This window comes from Notolepis coatsorum (genome assembly GCF_963971535.1).
Source record: "Notolepis coatsorum genome assembly, chromosome: 18".
Lineage (NCBI taxonomy): Eukaryota > Metazoa > Chordata > Actinopteri > Aulopiformes > Paralepididae > Notolepis > Notolepis coatsorum.
The window spans coordinates 40,208,899-40,233,919 of NC_140182.1; the positions used below are offsets into that span (position 1 = coordinate 40,208,899).

The 25,021-nt window shown below is 47.0% G+C and overlaps 1 protein-coding gene across 1 annotated transcript in view; it reads right to left on the minus strand.

Moving 5' to 3' along the window:
• Positions 1-5,603: 5,603 nt before the first annotated feature.
• The window catches only part of gas2a (growth arrest-specific 2a), a 58,034-nt gene continuing 38,616 nt past the window's right edge, over positions 5,604-25,021 (minus strand). Inside the window, exons 4-8 of the mRNA XM_084334727.1 lie at positions 22,891-23,035; positions 17,934-17,997; positions 17,157-17,406; positions 10,167-10,274; positions 5,604-6,625 (exon numbers count right to left, since the gene is read on the minus strand). Coding sequence (XP_084190853.1) covers positions 6,416-6,625; positions 10,167-10,274; positions 17,157-17,406; positions 17,934-17,997; positions 22,891-23,035 — 777 coding nt within the window. The 3' untranslated portion in view covers positions 5,604-6,415. The remainder of the gene's footprint in view (positions 6,626-10,166; positions 10,275-17,156; positions 17,407-17,933; positions 17,998-22,890; positions 23,036-25,021) is intronic.

The following is a 25,021-nucleotide window of genomic DNA, read 5'->3' on the forward strand; positions in this document are numbered from 1 at the left end:
TTGCAAAATAGGAAATCTTCGCAAGTTTTTTTATTGTAATATTTTTATTGTTTTGACAAATAAGTGGGGGGAAACTGTCCCAGTGATGCGTGCTATATTCAGATTGAGCTATTTCATCCAGATTTAGCAAATGTACGTAGCTATACTATACGTAGTACTAGCACCCCTCCGCCACTGACCACGCCCCCAAATGTGTCCTCTCCACCATTGAAAACAAAATTACGCCATTGATGACAGGTGTCGTGCCTAATTCCGACCCGCCGCCAAGTTATGACCTACCCCCCTCGGGTGAACGCGCATAGACCTCGCGTGGACGCGCATACACTCTATCAGCCTATCAGCGCAGTTTATCAGCCTGCGCAGCGATCGTGGACGCGCATACACCTCGTGAACGCGCATACACTATCAGCCTATATCAGCGCAGTTTATTATCAGCCTGCGCAGCGATCAGTTTGCCAGCCTGCGCGGTCTATTTACAGATTTCATTCACGGTTTTTGTGATACTAAATCCAGTGGAATGATTAGATTTGTCCCGATCCATAGATATGCAACATGGCTATAATAAGGTCATTTATATAGCCTGATATTCTATATTCTCTAATATAATGTGAACATATGCAAATGTTTCAATAGCCATGTGTAAGCATATACATGTGTGCGAATACACATTCCTTGTTGTTAAGGGAATGCAGACCAGAGAAAGACGTTTGTCTTGTTTACATCAGGGTCCCCCATTTTCAATTCATAGTGACATTTATGACATGACATACACAACATACATGACATACATGGCATAGGGACATACATGACATACAGGTATATAGTAGTGTGTGTAGATAAGAGGGACAAAAAGAGAGAAATGGAGGCAGGTAGAGGGGTAGATTTGTAGGGAAGAAAAAGAGGTATGATGGCAATAAGGTGTCTTGTCTGAAGTATGTATTCTGCGGTTTCACCACCCCTGAGTCCTCTGTTTCTAGCTGAGTGTTGTAAAAAGCATTTGCTGAAATTCATAACAGAGCCCCAGTTGGGGGGGCGGGGCATTTCTCGGCAAGGTTGCATAGAATTGACCCCCTCCCTTATCTTGGGAGAAAAAATTTTCACAGACACCAGAATGACTGTGGTGACACTTATAGGCCTCTGTATGATCATGTAAAAAGCATTTGCTGAAATTCATAACAGAGCCCCGGGCATTTATCTGCAAGCTGACCCCTCCCATATCTTGAGAGAAAATTGGTTTACAGACACCAGAATGACTGTGGTGACACTTATAGGCCTCTGTATGATCATGTAAAAAGCATTTGCTGAAATTCATAACAGAGCCCCAGTTGGGGGGGCGGGGCATTTCTCGGCAAGGTTGCATAGAATTGACCCCCTCCCTTATCTTGGGAGAACATTTTTTCACAGACACCAGAATGACTGTGGTGACACTTATAGGCCTCTGTATGATCATGTAAAAAGCATTTGCTGAAATTCATAACAGAGCCCCGGGCATTTATCTGCAAGCTGACCCCTCCCATATCTTGAGAGAAAATTGGTTTACAGACACCAGAATGACTGTGGTGACACTTGTAGTCCTCTGTATGATCATGTAAAAAGCATTTGCTGAAATTCATAACAGAGCCCGAGTTGGGGGGGCGGGGCATTTCTCGGCAAGGCTTGCCAAGAATTGACCCCCTCCCTTATCTTGAGAGAGAATTGTTCCACAGACACCAGAATGACTGTGGTGACACTTGTAGGCCTCTGTATGATCATGTAAAAAGCATTTGCTGAAATTCATAACAGAGCCCTAGTTGGGGGGGCGGGGCATTTCTCGGCAAGGCTTGCCGAGAATTGACCCCCTCCCTTATCTTGAGAGAGAATTGTTCCACAGACACCAGAATGACTGTGGTGACACTTGTAGGCCTATGTATGATCATGTAAAAAGCATTTGCTGAAATTCATAACAGAGCCCGAGTTGGGGGGGGCGGGGCATTTCTCTGCAAGTCATTCTGGTGTCTGTGGAACAATTCTCTCTCAAGATAAGGGAGGGGGTCAATTCTCGGCAAGCCTTGCCGAGAAATGCCCCGCCCCCCCAACTCGGGCTCTGTTATGAATTTCAGCAAATGCTTTTTACATGATCATACAGAGGCCTACAAGTGTCACCACAGTCATTCTGGTGTCTGTGGAACAATTCTCTCTCAAGATAAGGGAGGGGGTCAATTCTCGGCAAGCCTTGCCGAGAAATGCCCCGCCCCCCCAACTGGGGCTCTGTTATGAATTTCAGCAAATGCTTTTTACAACACTCAGCTAGAAACAGAGGACTCAGGGGTGGTGAAACCGCAGAATACATACTTCAGACAAGACACCTTATTGCCATCATACCTCTTTTTCTTCCCTACAAATCTACCCCTCTCTACCTGCCTCCATTTCTCTCTTTTTGTCCCTCTTATCTACACACACACACACACACACACACACACACTACTGTAAGATTCTGATCAAACTGGCCAGTATCACGTCTTCGTCTGGTTGGCCCTCCATCCAATTCCTCTGCGTTGTGTCATTTTAATGGTCCTGACGTCTCCGATACCGGTTGATAAGATCCTTATCTCCCCCGTTAGTGCAATCCATAAACCATCCTAATTCTCCACCTCCGTAAGAATTCGACACTTCGACACCGTGAGATACCTTATGAGGAAAAGCGTTGTTTTATTGCTATAAACAGAACCTCATAATCAGATGTTATCAGATGTTATCAAATTGTATCGTCCTTGAAGAGTCTATTCTAATGATCTTTCGGTGTGTTCTATTGTCCCTTTGTTGTTATGTCCAATAGTGGTCAGGCCTGGTCGTTAGCCTGAACCCTCCTCGTGCTAGCCGAAGCTACTGTAATGATGATGTGGCATTCTCCCTTCCCCCCCCCCCTCCGTGGTGGAGGAGGAAGAGTCTCTCCTGGTTCCTTCCCTCTTAGTCTCAGTCAGATTTTAGTCCTACTCGCTCTTGGTCCGATTCTAGTCTGCCTTACACCTGGAAACACCGTTCGACTCATAGATGTTCGTCGTCGCAACGACGGCCCCGCCTTCTGGTTGTCATGCGACGTGTTGTCATGACAACTGCGTTAATGACCTTTAACACCATTAAACTTTCATTAAGATGAACCTCTCTCCCTCCTGCTCTGGGCCTCTAATCTCAGATGTTCTTACAAGGAATGTCAACAAACACCCTCGCTGGCAGTGTATTCAATCCACTGGTCACCGTTCTATCACCGTCTTCCATGCACATTTCTCACCGTTTTAGCTGTGATCCTCTCCCCCAATCTATACATCACGTACATTGAAAAAGCACCCCAAATCTCTCACTACTATATACCTGTATGTCATGTATGTCATGTATGTTGTGTATGTCATGTCATAAATGTCACTATGAATTGAAAATGGGGGACCCTGATGTAAACAAGACAAACGTCTTTCTCTGGTCTGCATCCCCTTAACAACAAGGAATGTGTATTCGCACACATGTATATGCTTACACTATTGAAACATTTGCATGTTCACATTATATTAGAGAATATAGAATATCAGGCTATATAAATGACCTTATTATAGCCATGTTGCATATCTATGGATCTGGACAAATCTAATCATTCCACTGGATTTAGTATCACAAAAACCGTGAATGAAATCTGTAAATAGACCGCGCAGGCTGGCAAACTGATCGCTGCACAGGCTGATAATAAACTGCGCTGATATAGGTTGATAGAGTGTATGCGCGTTCACGATCGCTGCGCAGGCTGATAAACTGCGCTGATAGAGTGTATGCGCGTTCACGAGGTGTATGCGCGTCCATGCGAGGTCTATGCGCGTTCACCCGAGGGGGTAGGTCATAACTTGGCGGCGGGTCGGAATTAGGCACGACACCTGTCTGCCGCCACTTCTTCACCACCAGACAGGCCTTATCCTTGGCCACTTGGTCCACCTTCTTAGACAACCCTTGTAATAGAATTTTGCAGAACATAACAGTCACATAACAGGTAAGTAATTGATTTACTTACCAAGCTATACATTTTTAGTTTACACAACTTAATTTTAAACCTTTGATATCATGCATATTTAAACAAGACGATTTATAAATGGGCAATGGGGAGATACATTGCGTTGGACAGAGGGTGGAACACGAAAAGCGGCAATGACGTAACCACTACACCTCCTTATATAGTCACTTTAGTTTCCCACGCGGTCCACCCGTATAGGGAGTTATCATTGGGAAAATGTATTATCGGCTATTGTAATAATTCTGCCTCATGAACATCGGCAAGCTTTCCATTTTTGAAAAAAATATGTTCCCTTCTATCACTAACATTATTGTTAAGTGTTTTTGGTTGAAATAAAAGCAGATGGGGATTTGTTTTAACGTAACAAGTGTTCTGATTGGCTGAGGACATAGGCACTAAGCCAGGGCGATGCAGCATGTGTGAGGAGATAGGCCTACATACAGTTAAGCAGAAATCTCAATTTGGCCAAAAAATTACTTAGGCAATTATCGTATGAGGCTAACGATATGCTTTATTTGAGCAGTTGCTAACATTGCCTTTGCTGAAGCAGCCGGGAGTTGGTCAACCTCTGATCTTTTTGGGCTAACATGATGTGGACCCTGGGCCCTGCATGCTGCTCAGTTCATTGTTCGACACCAAAAGACCGCACACTCTCAGGTGTGCTCCTATCTCAACCCCTTAGCCCCGCCCCTCACCCACCCACCCCTCCTACCCCCCCCCCCCCCCCCCCCACCCACCCAACCACCTCCAATGTACAGCCCCCCCCCCACTTACCCAACCTCCTCCAATGTACAGTTTTTACGTCAAATGTATATACTCTCTTTTCTGGACTCTTTTTGTATCACAAACAGTACTGTATTTGCAAATCTGGTATGTCATGAATGTATTGATGTAGCAGTAGGCCTACTGTATGTCATGTATGTCATATATGTCCTGATTAATTGAAAATGGGGGACCCTGATGTAAACAAGACGAAAGTCTTTCTCTGGTCTGCATCCCCTTAACAATTGTGTGTATTGAGCTGTACTGTATTGTACCCATTCTGCAATCTGTTAATAAAGTTTTCAATCAATCAATCAATCAATCAATCAATCAATCAATCAATCAATCAATCAATCAATCAATCAATCAATCAATCAACCCACCAACCCCAGAGCACCTTCATCAAACACACAAGGAGCCTAACCTCGTCCCCAGCTTTACAAGGAGCCCCAAGCTTAGTGGGCCATGAATGATTGACAGTAAACCGGACCCTCCCACTCAGTACCCACATATCAGATAATATAACCCTAACTATAGGGTTGCTACAATAACGTTAAACCTAACTTACCAGCAAGTTATTCAGTACAGCAACAACAGACAGCCAGCGGCAGCTCTTGAAGGCTGAAATCAGGACGGCGTGATCACATGATGAACCAGCTCGCAGTCATCTCCGCGTTCTGCACATGGTTCTGGATAATTATCCCACCAAAATACCCCTCCCCCTCCACGAGCTCCATGTAGTATTGCATGTTACCTATAGATGGCGATATTGTACAACAGATCAGATCACGAGGCACACAGAGTTCTGGATCAAACAACATCGTCTCGCATTTATTGCAAATATTGTACGGGTGATATAATGTATTTTTACACAATGTTTGATCATAAACAGGACGCATCCTGACGAATACAAAAAAGAAGGCACAAGTTCATTCAATCAATCAATTCAATTGTTGCATAGAATCACCAATTCATTATGTAACCAGTCTAAGCATTGCTATTATTTTAGCCTAATATTAAGACAACATATATCATAATCAATGGTTGGTCTCCTTCATTACAAAAGGTTGTGTTGTGTTTCAATAAGTTCTCCCAGGAGGTGAAAATTACCTTACACTTTAGTTTAACACATTTCTTTGGGTAATATGATTTCCATCTATTTTGCTCATGCTCAAGTTAATAGCCTAGTATAGTCGATATCCTAATTTACTACTTGAATTAAAGAAAGAAAATACACTCGAATACAGTTAATGAATGAACAAACAATCTGAAGAAAATGTACACCTTCAGTTATTCCCAATTTACTCATTACAACCCATAACAGTTGACATTTATTTTTATATCAAAACTATTCACGTAAAAAACAGTCCTGCTAAACTATACCGTTGTTACAGGTCTACCAGTATTCATCCCAGGCTTTATTTTATTACAAACTATTCCATTTGCAGGAATCATCTTAGACAACATGCAAATGTAGACAAACGCATTACCGCAGAACACATGTTCTGTCCAGTGAGAACGCTGTTGTCTCAATGGCCACGTGTCAACCTCACACTACATAGAGAGAGCACGCGATAGCGTCGTGGAGCGTCATCTTTACCCTTTAGAAGTTTCATCACGTCTTCACTTTTTGCCGCGGTAATGAGCCGCCACCACCAGGTAGCTGTCGGGGGTGAGGTCCTTAATGTTGGGGGATTTGTTGCTGATGGGGGACGTCTTGCCCTCCACCCTGGAGATCTGAAGCATGCGGCACGGGTCGTGTTTCAGCAGGTAGCTCTCGAACGTCTCCCAGCCTCCACCAACGCGCACCATCACGTGCTTGTTGTGCAGCATCTGCATGGGGGGGTCACAGCGCAGGAAACCACTTTATTGTCAATGTACACAAGGCAATTGAAATGTGTATTTTCACATATCCCTCCTATAGTTACACGTACACACAGTCCTCATAGCCCTCCTAGTTACTGATCCCTCCTAGTTACACATACACACAGTCCACCACACATATGCATTTCATCAGGTCAGAGTGCAGGGTCACCCACAGTGCAGTGCTCCTGGAGCAGTTTTGGGGTTCAGTGCCTTCCTCAAGGGCACTTAGGCAGAGGTGTTGGGCACCATAGGTGTAATACCAGCTACCCTTCAGTCACCAGCTCACAGCTGGAATAGACCCTCCTGTCAGTGGCGGGGATCATACTAGCGACCTTTTGGTTACTGGCCGGCCTCTTTTACCTCTAGGCCATCCTGCCCCCCATCCTAAAGTGTCACAATGTCATCAGGAGGGCGCCCCGATTTGTCGCCAAACCCTTCCACTTACATAGAACTAACATCCTTTCCTTGATTAAATCTTGAAATCCCAGGCAGAGCTCTGGAGAATGAACAGCTAAGCGTGGCTTTGATGCCAGGTCTTGTTGATTGATGTCGAGACCTCTTTGTCTGGCTGACATCCCCCAGAGGACAGTTGTCTCCATCTCGTCCCGGGCTAACACCATATTAGAGTAGCCTGTAGGCCGTCACCGGACCAACACGTCTTACTATTTGATCCGTGGGACGGAGAGAGATGGAGACGTTTGTAAATGACATATACTAGCAGTAGAGTACAAAGGGGGATGAAAACTACAATATTGTGGTGATATCATGCTTCCTCTGTGTACGGATCTGAACAGGTATATTTACACATCTATAATTACAGTGATCAAGTGATAGCCTTTACCGTACGTCCCTCTTCACTAATACACCTTGACCAATATATGCTGCAGCCAAAGAAGGTAAATATGAAGAGGGTAATGTGTTTACACTGCAATATCCCATTCATTGTATCAGGATTCACCGCGGTGTTCTTCCGCCTGCTATATGCTGTACATTCTCAGGGTTGGCTACCATGGCAACATCTCCCACTCCAATGGATAGCAGAAGAAATAAAAGGCTCTGCCATATTTATCACCCATTGGCAGCTCACAACACTTTCATTCCTCAGAGGCTCCGCGTCTCACTCCATCTGTCTCACTGAAGAGGCATTTTTCTTATCAGAGATGCCCCTCATTAACGCACCATTACATCTCCGACGGAACAAGCTGATTTAGCGGTACGTGGCACCCGCGGCAATACAACTATAGGAAACAGGTAATGTCATGACGAGGCGATATTGGGATGCGGTTGTGGATAAATAAAGAGGTAATTGTACCGGAGACCTTGTGAAAGACGCCCTACTCGGCAGTAAATCAAATGAGAAAGTAAGAGGTTGACAGGTTCACCAGATTGTCACCGCGATCTGGCCAGATATGAAGCCCTCCGCCTCCCGGCAGCATAACATAAAACATTTATAAGCCTCTTAAAAGAATCAATCAAGGGGCCATTGGCAGGGCAGCGCTTCCAATCGCCAGCGCCAGGCCCCCCAGGCTCAGTGACTGGGGACATAATGGGCCTGTGTGGTAGAGAGGGCGGGTTTCAATCATGGCGCTATGGAACAAGGGCCTTTGCTGGAGCTAGACTCCTTCCGCGGTGGCCCCAGAGAAGGACGGACGCCCGGAGCTACGCTACACACCAGCAATTCTCACAGCCACGGTGCTATACTCTGCCCCTTCTCTGCAGGTACAAGTATCTCATTTATTCAAGGGAGCTACGAAGGTCAGCCTCTCCCGTCTCCATGGATTGCCTACATGGGACGCGGATAGAGCCGTCCTTCACATTCCTGTTATGTGCCGCTGCAGCCCCGCACTCCGCGGTTGCCAACACAGACTGCGGCTCGGCCCCACGCCTCCACACCGCAAGCAGCTGTTAAAAGGGGAAAGCTTCTCTCCGGATTCTTAATTAAAGCATCTTCCCTCGAGGGAAGAGCACCAGCTGAGAGACAGAGGGAGGCGGGGTCGACGCTGGCTTTGACCTGGCGGAATATTATCACCTACTGTACGCCGTGTGGCAAACATGAGCATGAAGTGTAATGTAGAGACGATATACTGTACAGCGACAGACAACCATGTTGAGTTTCTCACCATTTGTCCTTGGTTGCTGAGCAACTAACACGTGAAAAATTCTGCCTTTGAAAATGGATTCAAAGAACCCTGTATAAATTAGAACATCTGAGAACATTCCTTTTTAATAATGGAAAACATATCTGCCCGGGAGGACCTATTATATCTTGGAATTTGCCGTTCTATTGTGCTCATGCATTTAAAAACGATGCTGTTTCTCCAATCCGTATAGCAGGTTGAAAACGAGTAGCTGTAATATAGTGGGCAAACAGCAGAGGACACCCTAGAGCGTGTTCACCTCGCTCTGCACATCCCTTATCCCCCAGAGGTGTGAATCCTGGTTGTGGGGTTGCCAAGTAACCAGGATCCCAAGGGTACCAATGCTACCTCGCTAATCTGAGTTAGTACCTCCGTTTATCATTCTCCCATAGCGCGTTGTCCTTCCATTCAGAGAAGGCCATTATTTCTTCGACTAACACTGTAGAGTCACACCGTGCACATTGTGGATAATACATGTGGTATAGAAAGAAACCTTCACTGTAAAATAGTATAAGTTATAGTGACTTGGTCATCAAACCATCTGGAAACATGAAGACTTTCTTTTCTTTTTTATAGACCTATGTGTGAGCCACGTTATGGCTGGAGAGATTGGACATTGTTGGAATACCATTACCAGTAAATGAGACCTCACAGCAATGTCTCTTTCTCTCTCTCTCTCTGTCTCTCTCTCGCTAGACAATGGAGGACTTTCATCCCAAGGCCAGTCCAAATATCAACATACAGCCAAATGCAGCCTCAATAGGCTCTGTGTGGAGAGGGTTTCTTGCACCGAGATGAGAAACGGCATTGTTTCTGAAACCTCATAAAACACCAACTTGAGGATATCTGGCCCAGACCGAAAAGTCAATAAGCAACAGAGTGGGTGAAAGTGGGTCAGCAGCTGAAATCCAGACTCATCACTTATCCTGCGCACGGAAACAGAGGATTAACCCTTTCACTACCACACTACAGAAGGTTAACCTTTCACTACCACACTACAGACGGTTAACTGTCATGTGGCAGAGAAATGGTTAACCTTCTGTAGTGTGGCAGTGAAAGGGTAAACCTGCTGTATTGTTGCAGTGAAAGGGTTAACCCTTTGGTAGTGTGGCAGTGAAAGGGTTAATAGTCGCCCCTTTTGTTACGCTGTAGTCTATCATGAAATAGGTCATGAAAAATATCCATATTTACCCCAGATATATATTCATCCACCTCCCATGAAATGTTTAAAAGCTAATCCAGTGGAAAAATGTATAACACTGATGATGATGATGATGATGATGATGATGATGATGATGATGATGATGATGATGACATCTTAGCCTCTTGTTGTGTATGCAGGAGTATGCAGGTCAAGATAATGTACCCACCCGGATGAAGAGCATCTTCTCCCCGACACGATATCGACCCTGGGAATGCCTCTCCACGCAAAACATATGTGGACACCTGCAGGGGGGGTCCTCAGCAATGTGTTTTACCTGAGACACACAAAGGTACACATTGTTTAAATGCTAGTATATTTAATATACATGGCACGTTAGGGCTGGGCGATGAATGAAGTTTCAATTCCAATTACGGTTTTGACGTCCCACGATCATGAAAACAAGATAATCAAGGTAAAACGATAGGTTATGTAGATAACCTAGTTATATTAGTATTGGCTAAGCGTCCCGCTCTGAGCCTTACGAGATACTCTATATCTCCTGTGTTACCTAATGTATCTCCCACGAACAAAAAACACATGCACCCCACCTGTATGGGGCCCCGCCCCTTATGGTGGCACCGCCCATATAGCAGTGACTCTGGTCACCAAACACCCTTCCTCGCCAAAAAACCCGTCCCAGGAAAAGACCCCTCAAGAGGGAACTCAGGGCGCGCAGAGCGGGACGCTTAGCCAATACTAATATAACTAGGTTATCTACATAACCTATCGTTACATTTCGTATAGCATCGCGTCCCGCTCTGAGCCTTACGAGATAATGGGGAAGAGCGGGCGCGAGACCCGACAGATGTACCCCCTGAGGACCCGTAAGCCCACATCAAGGGGTGCGGGGAGCCCTGTCACCCCATCCTTCCTAACGAAGGGGGGGCGCAGTCAACTCCACCTGAATGCGAACAAGAGGGAGCCAGAACCCCTTGAACACACCGTACAGGCGGAACCACGTGTGACTCAACACACTGCGGCCCATACCCATACACTCCTGCTACCCGACCAAAGGACGGGAAGCAGGAAAGGCCACAGACCCCAGAACCGCCTGGGAGACAGAACCCCCGGTCATGTCCATGAGGAAAAACCTTACAATGGAGCCCGGGGAGGACCATGAAGCTGCAGCACAGATGGCCTCCACCGAGGCCCCACCCAGGAGAGCGGCAGAGGCAGTCACCCCACGAGTGGAGTGCGCCCTGACGCCCCCAGGGGGATCCTGCCCAGCCAGCGTGTAGCAGAGGGTAACACCCTCGCACAACCAATGGGACAGGCGCTGCTCCGACAGTGCCTTACCAGCACGAGCCCCACCGTAACAGACAAAAAGCTGGTCGGTAACCCTGAAATCCTGAGTACGGCTGAGGTAAATCCCCAAGCACGGACTGGACATGACAGGTGAAGGCCCGCATCTAACTCACCAGTGTGAGGAGGAGGACGAAACGCCTGAACCACAATATCCCGGGAGCGGAAGGAACTCCGGATATTCTTAGGCACGAAAGCAGGATTAGGTCGCAGAGTGACACCGCAATTGGTCCGAAAAGACAGGCACTCTGGACGTACCGAGAGAGCACAGAGCTCACCTACGCGTTTAGCGGAAGTGACAGCCAGAAGGAACGCGGTCCTGAAGGACAGCTGTCCCAACGGCGCCCGCTCGAGCGGCTCAAACGGGGCCAAGGACAACCGACCGAGGACCAATTGAAGATCCCAAGTCGGAGCCAAGGAGCGTTGCACCGGCTTAACGCGTCGAGCGCCAAGCAGGAAACGCTTCACAAGAGGGTGGCTGAACAAGACATCCCCTCAAACCCCTCATGATAGGAGGATATAGCTGCTGCATATACCCTCACCGTCGAAGCCGACAGTCTATCAAGGAGAGACTGGAGGTAACTAAGGACAGCAACCAGGGGGCAGGAGACTGAGTCCTGGCCCCCCGCCTTACACCACACTTGGAACATACGTCATCTGCCCGCGTAAGCGCGACAGTGGAGGGAGCATGCGCATTCCAGATGGTAACACCATCAGGATCAAGGACCTGCGCCCCTCAACGTACCCGTCCCAACAACTGACCTAACAGATGTATGGGGAAGAATCCCTGGCGGCACGGCATCGGTCCCAGACCTGCCTGGCCATGTCCAGACGCAATCCTCACCCGTCAGGATGAGGGCCGCCCCGCGACAGTACACCTGCATCCACACTCTCCCTGCCGGGGATGTGGGGAGCCCTTAGGCCGCGCAGATGGAGGACGCCCATAGCCAGCCGCCCGCCGCCTGGTGCAGACAGGGGGAGCGTACTCCTCCCTGTCTGTCGATACACGACACTGACGTCGTATCGTCCGTCCTGATCAACACCATTTGTGGACCAGAAGGACCGCTTTCAACACCAACACATTGAACGTAGCGCAGACCGGGCAGCATGGTTTGCCAGCTGCCCCCTACTGCGTTGGCCCGACGCGTCACCAGCGAGGGAGGCGTCGGTGAAAACGCGGCATGAGACAGCGCCGTAACCGTCCTAGGACGGAACCTCCCGAGCGTGTTGACAACACGCTCTGAGATGGATGCCCATAGCCCTCCAACCGTTGACTGGGAAGAGGAATACTCTACATCCAGTCTACAGCAACCCCAGGCTGGTAGAGACCTGCCTGGTACGAGACCTGACGATCCACCTTGACCGCGAAGGACCAGAACGTCATCAGGGCAGAACACTCCGTAACCCCAGATGACGCAGAGGCCCCAGTGCGGCCTCCACGCACTTGGTGAAGATGCGGGGAGCCAGAGAAAACCGAACGGCAGCCTCTGGTACTCATACGCTAACCCTGCAAAGGAAGCGTAGGTAAGCCCTAGGATGGAAGATCGGGGATGCGCATACGCATCCTACAGGTCTATGGAGGAGAACCAGACCCCCACCTGACAGTGTTCAACAGGTAGGAGACGATCCAAAAAATGCTGAACCTTCCCATGGGACAGGTCCAGCCTGGGTCTTACACCCCTCCCTCCCGACTTCTCGGGCAGAGAACACCGGGAGGAGAACGCCACGACGATGGCTTGCTTCGTCCACAGAGATTGGATCTCGTCGACCAGAGCTGTCCCTGCTGGAGACCCCGACAACAGGGTCTGTACCAAACCTGAAAACGGGTGGGGTTGTGTAAACACAAGTCCCCGCCTCACCATTCTCTCCATCTACCTCGACATATGGTACTGCCGTAGTCATATGTGACGACACTCCCAACGCACCCGCCGTCACGTGGCGCAGGTCCGCCAGGAACTGTAGATAGTTGGCCCGGTCCCCCCCGCTGTGCGAAGACAACCCTGGAATCGTGCGAGGAGCGCGTTCCGTGTCGGAACACCTGACCCTGACACCACCCACGAGGCAATCGCACCCAAGGGGGAACCCCGACAGAAAAGGGCCTGTCTGATACGGGGGGCTTCCGATCAAAAAAGCCCCCCCACTGAACACCCCTCCAGAACATGCTGAAGGAGTTGTTCTGCAGCCGGACATGCAAGGTGTAAGGCCCCCATGGGTTCCTACACACCGTAGCCCTGCAGTGATATCACTACCACCCCAAACCATGTGAGCTGCGACCACTTGCCAATATTCCAGGAGTGGGAGCACCAACATGATACCTGGCCTGGCGAAGGCGAGGCCGGGGAAGCCCGCACTGTGTGCCTCAAAAGGTTTCGAGCCCCCCTGCTGACAACACTTAAGTTGACAGACGTAACACCAGGCTCAACCAACACAGTTCAAGGTGTGGGAGCCGCTTGACAGCACAACATTCTCACGGACAGACCCAGGCTCAGCCATCAACTGGGTGTCAGCCCCTGTCTCCATGAGAAGCGAAGAATGGGGCCGCATACGCTTCAATGAAGGTTCGCGGCCCGCAGCCAAAAGAGAACGCTCAGAGCCCCGCTTCTGGGGGTACCAGAGAGAGGCTTGAACGGGGAGCGGGCTGCTCGCGGCAAAATGACGACGGAGTGGTTTACCAACACCGAAATCACCCAAAATGGCCGATCCCTCGGCCGCCAAGACTGTCGGCCTCGCGATACCCTGTCGATTCTCCAACCAGGGCACCACTGGCGGGGGAAACATGGCCGCCTGTCGAGGGCCCCGTCATCGCCGCTGACGAGGCCGTGCTCTCTCTTCTTCTGGCTGCGCGGTGTGAGGCGGTGTAGGGCCTAGGACAATACCGCCCGCGCTCCAGCAGAAGACCAAAATCCCCTGCGGAGAGGGGAACCCTGAGCGGTTATAGCTTGCGGCTGGGTCAAAGCTAATAACGTCAACATCCTCGACGGAGTGGTTTACCAACACCGTGCGCGATGTGTCGACGTCGGCCGGCCCTCAAGGCCCCTCCACCAGACACCATTTCTGTAATAGAAAAAACACCAATTCGAACACAGTTCTAATCGTTGCCAATTCCATACCGTGGCGGTACAAGCCTTAACAGCCCACCAGCCACTCGCCAGGCCGACCCATGGTGTCGGCCGGGCGGGGCATTGTTTCAATATATCAAAAACAAAGGACTGACGTTAACATGGAGCACCAGTGGTGATTGCAAACAGCACCCTCCACTGTGGTGTGGACCATGAAAAGGTTAAATGAATAAAAGAGCTAAACCACAAAAACTGTAGAATGAGCAAACCCATACACACAAAGTTTAAGGGGAGACGGACCAGACCCGTCTTCATTCAAAATATTCACAACAGAACACCAGCCCTAGTTTAGCCCATTTACCAAAAAAGGTAAACAAAGCCCCCCCCCCGCACTACTCCCCCAGTATACCGATTGACCGTCAGTATGAATGGTTTGAGAGGAGAGAAAGCTTGTAGCAAGACAGACCTTCTCATAGCAGAGTGACAAAATGAAACAATAGCCCCCTACACAGGGCCGCCCCAGGAGATGGGGGGCCTCGCGTCTAAAAACGCACAGGGCCTCACATTTCTCCCAAGCGGCCCTGCCCTTACACTACTGCAGCCTAACGCCAGGCAATGTGGAACCCAAGACAACAATTGCCTGTGCACAGACACGCAACATGTTTACCATGTCGGCTGGACCCATAGCCCCACTACCCGACGCCAACCCAGATGGGAACACCGTTCAACAAACCCCGCCGGAACACAAGGTAATACCTGGCTAGAACCTAGCCACGACCTACCCCGTTGTCAACCCATTTACCCGAAAAGGTAAATAGAACTCAAAACCCCACAACAGCTACCGACTGACCTTCATTGATGAACCGGGCAAGAGGCGGGAGAGTGACAACATCTCACGGCGGAGACATTAAAACAGCATAGCAATTAGCAGTAGTGATAGCATGCGGCAGTAGCGATAGCATGTTAGCATAGCTTTAGATGTCTTAGCAGCACGCCCAAGACAGCTTGGAAACCGTTCCCTGCAGAGAACGTTCACCAAACCATCTTGCCCCTGGCGCCAACACACAACAAGGTTGTGTTAACAACACAAACCAGCATTACTAACACTAATACCCATGCCTGAAGACACAGGGCCTACCTGAGTACAAGCTGGCCCGACAGCCAGCCTTGTACAGCTGAACCTCGATGTGCAGTCATCAAACGAGGAACATCACAGGCCCGTCGTGTCGCCGAAAACATGCGTCGAAGATGCCAGGGGCCAGCAACCTCCGGTAAGCTTCCAACATTATTAATCTTCCTTAATCTTTTCATTCCGCTAGCTCGTATGGTGCAAGCATCCAATACGCTGGGACGAAAATAGAGGAAGGGTGTTTGGTGACCAGAGTCACTGCTATATGGGCGGTGCCACCATAAGGGGCGGGGCCCCATACAGGTGGGGTGCATGTGTTTTTTGTTCGTGGGAGATACATTAGGTATCACAGGAGATATAGAGTATCTCGTAAGGCTCAGAGCGGGACGCGATGCTATACGAAATATAACAATGATTGTGCCGCATGTCGCGTTGCTCTCATTTTGTGTTGTAAATGCAGTGCACCATTCCTTCACAGCGGTGCACTCCGCCCCTCCCCCTAAGCCCAAAGAGTAGTCTCAGCTCCTGTTGAGAGTGAGGAGCTGCATGTTTCTCCAGTTATTTTGAAAAGTCTTTGGTAACTTGTAGAAGATGACAGAGAGGCAGCCTTTAGTTGAGAAGAAAGGTAAAACAAATGTAGATTGTCGTCATATGATGTTCTCAAGTCGATGAGCCATCGTGTTTAATAATCATGATTTCAATATCAATCAAAATAATTGTGATTATGATTTTTGCCATAATCAAGTAGCTCTATGGCATGTTGACTGGCAGGCTGGCACTTTTCTGTCATTTTGAAAAGAGATAGAAATATCAGTTATGATGTCACTGATAGTCAAGTCAAGACATCAAACACATTGTTGTTGATGGTTGGAGAACTTCTCAACCATGTGGGTCACTTGACTGCTGACAGACTTATAGATAGGTGGCCAGCGAAGACGCTCTCTGATTGGCTAGCCCGTGTACAGCATTGGTTTAGCTCCGAAGGGCTCTGGGATAGAAATGTCCGCCTTGTACATATATATTCTCTGCTTTGAAGTGGTTATGCTTTGGCCCTCTTTCGAAGTGGGTTATGCTTAGAGTTTGGAATCAGGGCTGGTGGTCCATCGCCCTGCTCTAAAGATAAACTCTAAGCATAACCCACTTCGAAAGAGGGCCAAAGCATAACCACTTCGAAGCAGAGAATATATGTACAAGGCGGAAGAGCCCTTCGGAGCTAAACCAATCAGAGAGGGTCTTCACTGTACGCGGGCTAGCCAATCAGAGAGCGTGTTCGCAAACTGCGGCTACGAAAAAGAAATCACGCATCTGCAATTGGGGATATCTGTGGAACACTTCCAGGACCATAGTAGTTTATATATTGAAACCTATGAATATGATTTCACTGATATGATGTGACTATGATTTCACTGATATGATATGAATATGATTTCACTGATATGATATGAATATGATTTCACTGATATGATATGAATATGATTTCACTGATTCTCACTAGTGATTTTTTTGAGACAGTCACTAATTGCTACAAATCACCATATTCAGAATGATTTGACTTTTTGACAATATTATAGTTGCTTGAATTTTCTCTTATGAAAAAAAACCCAACTATGATCCTTCGTTTTGAGTCCAGAAGATGCAGGAGTCTGAGTGAGAACCAACGACTTACGGCGTCGTCCAACAGCTTCCCCGTGCTCTTCTTGCTAGACGTGGATTTGGTTGGAGAAGAGGGGGATGGAGAAAGAGGTGATGTTGGCGACGATGATGCAGGTGATGATGGAGGAGGTGGTGATGATGACGGAGGAGGTGGTGATGATGACGGAGGAGGAGGTGATGATGACGGAGGAGGCAGAGGCGCCCTCTCTTCCTGCTCGATCTCCTTCTCCAGCTTTATGAGCCCTGGAGGCTCCACCTTATACCTGAAGTACAGAGGACAGAGCATTCCAATGGACCAATCTCAAGCCCCGCCCTATTTTCTTGATCCTCCAATTAAATTGAGGTCAGAGCTTGAGATAAGTCAATTAGTGGAGTACTCAAAAAGATCACAATGGTTTATTTCCTCAGACAAAGGAAATTAAAGGTGCTATAGCATAACAGTTGTATGTAGAGTTATCATTTAAAAAAAATAATACATCCAGAAAGGTGCAAAATAAAAATATTGCTTTTCCCCAAAAAATTATTTTGATGAATGAATTTATCATTACAAATAATTTGGTGGGTCCAAAATGTTGTTTACATGTTGCATGCATGTATCCCCCCCCCCCTACTTCCCATTTCCCCATGTGGAATGCACCTCATTGGATAAATTACATGCTGGTGCTCTAATGCAACATCTAGTGGCTGAATGTTATCTGTAGCACCTTTAATCAAAACAAGTGTGCAAAATAACCATGAATACACTTTTATGAATGAAGGGGGTAAAAAACATGACAAAACAGGACATTACCGAGATGCTATCCTTCCCAGCTCTAAAAGACAGAGGCACACTTCTCGCGGCTCCTTATGAAGAACTACGGGGAGAAAGTAATGTCTGAGATCAGGAAACGTCCATAGAAGCCACTGAACAGCTTCAGTCAGTGGTTATGAGAGAAAAGCAGCGGTTGTTTGGTGATTATAGCAATGGTATGAAATGAATTAATGACATAATATGGCATGAATTATAAAATGATACATATAGAAAAACCACAAGCTCATGGACCGCATGCATCAAAACCAAACTCCTTCAACGCAGCTCTATCACAGATCAAATGTAAAACAGCACTATCCAGACTCCGACATTATGGTGTGCATACCGTCTTCTCCAGAGTCAGACAAGAAGATGGATACCAATTTCCTCTCTGTGCCTTCAGGAGAAAGCTATCCAGCTGCAAGCGAGCCTAATTTAGCACAAATTAATGGAAGCGGATACAGACCACTAGCTTAGCTTAAAACTCCAGGAGGCTAGCTGGTCCGTATCCGCGTCCATTAATTTGGAAGCCGGATAGCTTTCTACTGAACACACAGAGAGGAAATTGGTATCTATCTTCTTGTCTGACTCTGGAGAAGACGTTAAACGCATTTCCCATAATGTTGATGTGTTCCTTTAAGACAAAGTGTTACCCAGACTAACATCATGCTAAGACAGTGACAATACATGAACTACTCCATGCATTACTGAATGACATCAACTACATTATAGCAAACCTTGTGTAGACTAGGAGAGAAGGAGAGAAGGAGAGGAAGAAAGAAGAGGAGGTCTGGCACGCTTTGCTTTCTGATGCACAGTTTTGGTTTCGTATACATTTTGTATGACAAACTATTTCTAAACGCAGTGTTTAAAATGTCGATCCTCCAAACAACTGTTTTAGATGGGTCAGTTTCAAACTACTCTGCTTCAAACTACTTTTCTTAACACTAGAACATTTCATGATTTAGAAACACAATAGCTTTGGTGAAATAAAAGCCACGTGGTTACAGAACAAAAACATTTCTACCTACAATATGTACTATAAATAGTAGATAGTATATAATATAATCTGTACTATAAATAGTAGATATAATACAATATGTACTATAAATAGTAGATAGTGTATAATAATCTGCACTATAAATAGTAAATAGTATCGTAGACGAATCAGTAAATTTTTTGCTAATTCTCACCTTTTCCTTTTATGGTAAGCAGGTTGTGTTATTCTGTTCTGAATTCATTAATAAACTATGAAAATCCTTACAATTGTGCAGTTGTCCTAATGTTTCTTATAATCTATCCTAACATAACAAATCCACAATTTCTTTTTATTATGGAAATTATATGTCAGTAATATGTGAGCAGTCAGAATGACTGTTATGTCCTTTCTAGTAGTTATGGAATTCCAGTCATTCTAGCGTCTTTGATAGCCAGATAGCAGGGGAATGCAGGAACAGTATCTGTCTTCCTGCTGCCAACAGGGTCGTACATGACAAGGCTTTTTCACAGACAATACATTACACAAGGCTAACATATTTGCATAGCAAGACGAAGAACCTGCACATTATACACACAAATATAACTTTAATTTAAAATAATTTCTTTGTCAACCCACTACAGAATAAGTATATTTGCATACAAATAGCCTATCAACATGATGATAATGCTCACATTAAATCAGAAAACACAGAATCTACATCATGTATGTGAGTAGTGTTCAGGGGGAAAACAACTTGACACTGTGTGCTGAGGGAAACATCTACATAGGACTGTCCTACTTTCGGTCTGCGCTCCCTTCATCTGGCTCGAGACATTCTGAGCAGTTAACAAACGGCAGCGAGGCGCACCAATCGCAGGTCAAGCCAAACTACCATGGGACCTGCTGTCCTTGTGTGTACTGTGTGGAGGCCCAGGGAGTCGAGGCAAAGCCGAGAGATGAGAATTGATGAGTCTGTGCTCTGGGGCACGGGGGGCATAGAGACAGTGATGGAGAGGCGCAGACTTGTCCTCTACCAGTACGACAACAACACCACTCATGCGGATAAAAACAATAGCAGGTTTAGGTCTTCTTCCCTGACACTTATGGCCCAATCTATGCAAGGGACCCTGACTGTCTTTTTTTTTTTGGTCCACTTTTTCTCCCATTTTCTATATTTTCTCCCATCCCAATTTCGTATCATCCAATTCAACCCTCCCCTGTCATGAACGCTGTTTCTTGCCTCCCACAAGCCGGCTGCAATGTGGACTAAGTCATACATAGCACAAGTCCCCTCCGGTACTTGAGGTAACAGCAGTCGCATCTTTTCACCTGCGCAGCTCGATCTCTCAGTGGCGAGGAGTAACGCGTGGGAGGCTCACGCTGCCCCCGACACTTCCTGATTCTACTGCGCAGGCGCACCAACCGACCTGTAGGAGTCGCTGTCCACAACGCCCGATCCCCACCCATCAGTTTCCCACCCCCTAATACGGCCAATGTGTATTAGTATGAACGACCAGCTAAACTGAAAGCAATGTGGAGCGCTGGGCTCGAACAGGCGAGCCCAGCGTCTCCGCATTTGTGGCGAGCTCCTTGCCCACTACGCCACGTAGCCGCCCGCAAGGGACCCTGACTGTCTATGTCTGGGTGCAGAGTTGCTGAAAGGAGGGTGTTGAGATGCTCAAAGGGGGCACTAGTTTATTTTATTTATTTATCATTGTTTTAATATCAGGAACCTTGACTGGAACCAGAGAGGAGCCTACATGCAGAAATCCCACTTCAGAAACAGGCAAGGTGTCACAACATGGACCCCCTGCAATTTGCATACCGCCCCAACAGGTCCACGGAGGACGCCATAGCCCATGTGCTGCACACAGCAGCATCACACCTGGACAAGAGGCAGGGGAACTATGTGAGAATGCTATTCATCGACTACAGCTCGGCATTCAATACCATAGTCCCCTCCATACTCATAGCCAAGCTCAGGGACCTGGGCTTGAACTATGACCTCTGCCAGTGGGTCTTGGACTTCCTGACTGGCAGACCCCAGGTGGTGAGAGCAGGCAACTGCACCTCCTCATCCATCACCCTCAACATAGGGGCCGCCCAGGGCTGTGTTCTGAGTCCCCTCCTCTACTCCCTGTACACACATGACTGTGTGGCTCAGCGGAGTAGCAATACAATCATCAAATTTGCTGACGACACAGTGGTGGTGGGCCTGATCTCTGCCAACGACGAGAGGGCCTACCTGGAAGAGGTCAAGGTCCTGGCGGGATGGTGCCAGGAAAACAGCCTCTCCCTGAACGTCAGCAAAACAAAGGAGATGATTGTGGACTTCAGGAGGTCGGGGGTCAAGGACTACAGCCCCCTCAGCATCGACGGGGCACCGGTTGAGAGAGTCAACAGCTTTAAGTACCTCGGAGCCTACATATCCGAGGACTTGACATGGACCACACACATTGACAGTGTTGTGAAGAAGGCACGACAACGCCTCTACTTCCTCAGGCGCCTAAGGAAGTTCCAAGTCAGTCAGAAGATCCTTAAGAACTTCTACTCATGTACAATAGAGAGCATCTTGACTGGCAACATCACCTCCTGGTTTGGGAATAGCACTGCACAAGACCGAAGCAGACTACAAAGAGTGACACGTTCAGCCGAACGCACAATTGGAGGGGGGCTCCCCACCCTCCAGAACATTTACAACAAGCGTTGCAAGGGCAAGGCTAAGAGAATCATTAAAGACTCCAGTCACCCGAACAACTGCCTCTTTGAACTGCTGCGGTCAGGCAAGCGATACCGGAGTCTCAAGGCGAGCACAGAAAGACTCAGAAGAAGCTTCTATCCCCAGGCCATCAGGCTGCTAAACGAACAATGAACACTACACAACAACAACCACCAAACGCACATAGCACACACATCCACACGCACACACTCACTTTAAACAAACACACTGTAGCACCCACTCCACACACTTTATAGCACACACCCACTTTAAACAAACACACTGTAGCACCCACTCCCCACACTTTATATTTATTGATGAAGGATTGCACTACAACTCGTACACCTTACTGTAAATTGTACCTAAATTGTACCTCATCCCATTTCTGCTTTGCACTATACAGTACTGTACATTAGTACACTGCATAGTATTGTATATTATATGGTAACTCAGAACATTGTACATATGTCTATACCGAACACTGTGACCTCATTTTCTTCTTCTAAATTACATGCTATACTATGTTATTTGATACTATCTTGTCTAGCACAGTCTCTGGAGCGTAACAGTAAGAAGCATTTTGTATGAAAGTATTCTGTACTTCTGTATGACAACTATTAAAGAAACTTGAAACTTGAACTTGAAACTTTTGTGTCACTTTTTGTGATGTTTAATTTATTTATTAAGATTTTATTGGGTCCCATTATTAGAAGCCTTCATTTGACACTGACAGGCTTAATTGACTCAACAAACTGAGCCAAATAGGAACATTAATGGCTGGTAATCATAGATACCCATGATAAACAGAAAATAATCATAATTGAGAGCCGAAGATTTAATTGCCATTGGGTGTTATGGGACCTGGACGTCAGATAGGGGGGTGTTATGGGACCTGGACGTCAGATAGGGGGGTGTTATGGGACCTGGATGTCAGATAGGGGGGTGTTATGGGACCTGGACGTCAGATAGGGGGGTGTTATGGGACCTGGACATCAGATAGGGGGGTGTTATGGGACCTGGACGTAGATAGGGGGTGTTATGGGACCTGGATAGGGGGGCGTTGACCCAAAAAAGGTTGAGAACCACTGATTTAGACAGTATGTCCTCCTCTTGGCCCTCTCCCTGTTACATACTGTAAAATCATAAAGCAGCGATGATAGGCTTTTAACAGTACAGTACAAACACACTCACCTAAACCCAACGCATACAGTACAAACACACTCACCTAAACCCAACGCGTACAGTACAAACACACTCACCTAAACCCTCGGACTCAAACAAACAGGTGTCTCCGACGCCAACCTCACGGCACCAGGCCAGGAAGTTGGCCGTGTTGTCCCTGGCAAAGAAGGAGCCAGAGGGGGCGCTCTGCCGACACGGTATCCTCTTGCTGGGAATGGACTGCTGGAGACGGGGAGAGAGATCGACAGAAGTCCTTATGTGTAAAAAGACAAGGATATCATGGGATTTACAATAATCAATAGATCTCACTCTCACTCTTGAGAGTATTGTAACAGGAATCCACGGTGGCTCGTCAAGGGGAAAACCAACCAGGTTAAACAATGTGAGTGCAGAGTAGATGTCCCCCCCCCCCCCAGGCATTTTCACCAGAACACATAATCACGCGCCCCTTTATCGGTACAAATTTCTTCCCCATCTGTTAAGGCTCTGGTTTCGACCCGGGATGAAGGACCTTTTCCTTTCACAGATCAATATGGGAGATGGCTGGTTAGAAACCCAGGGCTACTTTACCAGGCCTGCTACGACGTGGGATCAAATGACACGCTCATATGCAGCGGCCCCCCCACACGGGCTGTTCAGAGAGATTTATGTGCCTTGCTGTGGTTTTATACAGGATATGTGCGTCTGTGCTAAGAGAAAGGTGCAATGAGGTCATTCTGGAAATATGTAGTCTTTTGTGGGGATTTTCCCTCTGTTTCCAGGCTCTCCTGGCTTCTCTGGAACCCTCTCTGTTGTTGAATTATCTCACATTCCTGGGAGAAAACGTTGCCAAATTGTCACACATCCTTCGATTGAACAATTAGCGTAATGTAATTGTTTTAGTGGATGCAGAGGCTGGTTAAAGTACATCCATTTTTACAAGTTTGTGAGCTGTATAAAACGAATAGGAGGCTTTGGAAGGCATTGAAATGAATGGAAACTAATAATGACAGCAATAAAAAAGAAAACATATGGAGGTATTATGCTTGAAGACATATAAACAATCTCTTTCCCTCAAAAAGATCATGAACGTTTCAACTTATTAAGCCGAGTGCACATCCAGAAAATGTTTCAAAGTTCAGAACTCAGAAGTTCAGAAATTATTTTATTGTCACAGCTTTTTTAAATGTAAATGCATTCAGAAAAATGTGAGATGATTGTTTTTCCAGGCTCCTCAACTGTAGATTTGTAAACACAATACACAACAATCTATACAAACTATACAATACAAAGTACATATTTTTTATAAGGTAAAAAACTGCAGATAAATTAAATATATATATATAATTCTACAGTGTAAGTAGCAGCAGTGTGTGCATGTAATAAGTGTGTTTGTGTGGTGTGTAAGTCACTTAAGGTGCTTTTGTGTATAATTCTCATGAACTTAAGCGTTATATCAACAGATTGGTGCATTCAGTCAGAACTTGTTTCATGACTAGCAGTTTACCAGTCCAATTTAACTTGGCACATGGCAATAGAGAATACAATTTAATATACGTGGCACCTAGAGGTAAAAGCACTGGCCTGGGGCGCATAGGTAGTGTGACCCTCCCCAGACCATCAGATGAGACATGTGGTAGTCTAAATCAGTGAAGACATACTGAAGACATACTGAAGACACACTGAAGATACACTGAAGACACACTGAAGACACAGTGAAGACCAGTGATGCAGTGGTGGTACCACTCGGTACCACGCCGTCCTAGCAGTTCGCTGAGCAGAAGTGCGCGCACGGATGTGCACGTGCACGCACACAAAAATGCACAACTTTCACTCTACTGTCGCGCCGTGTGCCAAGTACCCGGCACTTATCACCTAGTCTTTGCATAGCATAACAAAGAAAGAGAAGTGCAAGACCAAAATACAAGCCCTGTGGGGGGTTTGCTTGAGCTGGTCTGTGCACACGCGAGGGAACATGTATGCACGTGCACGTGGCGTCCAGGCAGTTCTGATATTACGACTGCACCCCTGGTGAAGACACACTGAAGACATACTGAAGACACACTGAAGACACACTGAAGACACACTGAAGACATACTGAAGACATACTGAAGGCACAGTGAAGACATACTGAAGGCACACTGAAGACACACTGAAGACACACTAAAGGCACAGTGAAGACATACTGAAGGCACACTGAAGACACACTGAAGACACACTAAAGGCACA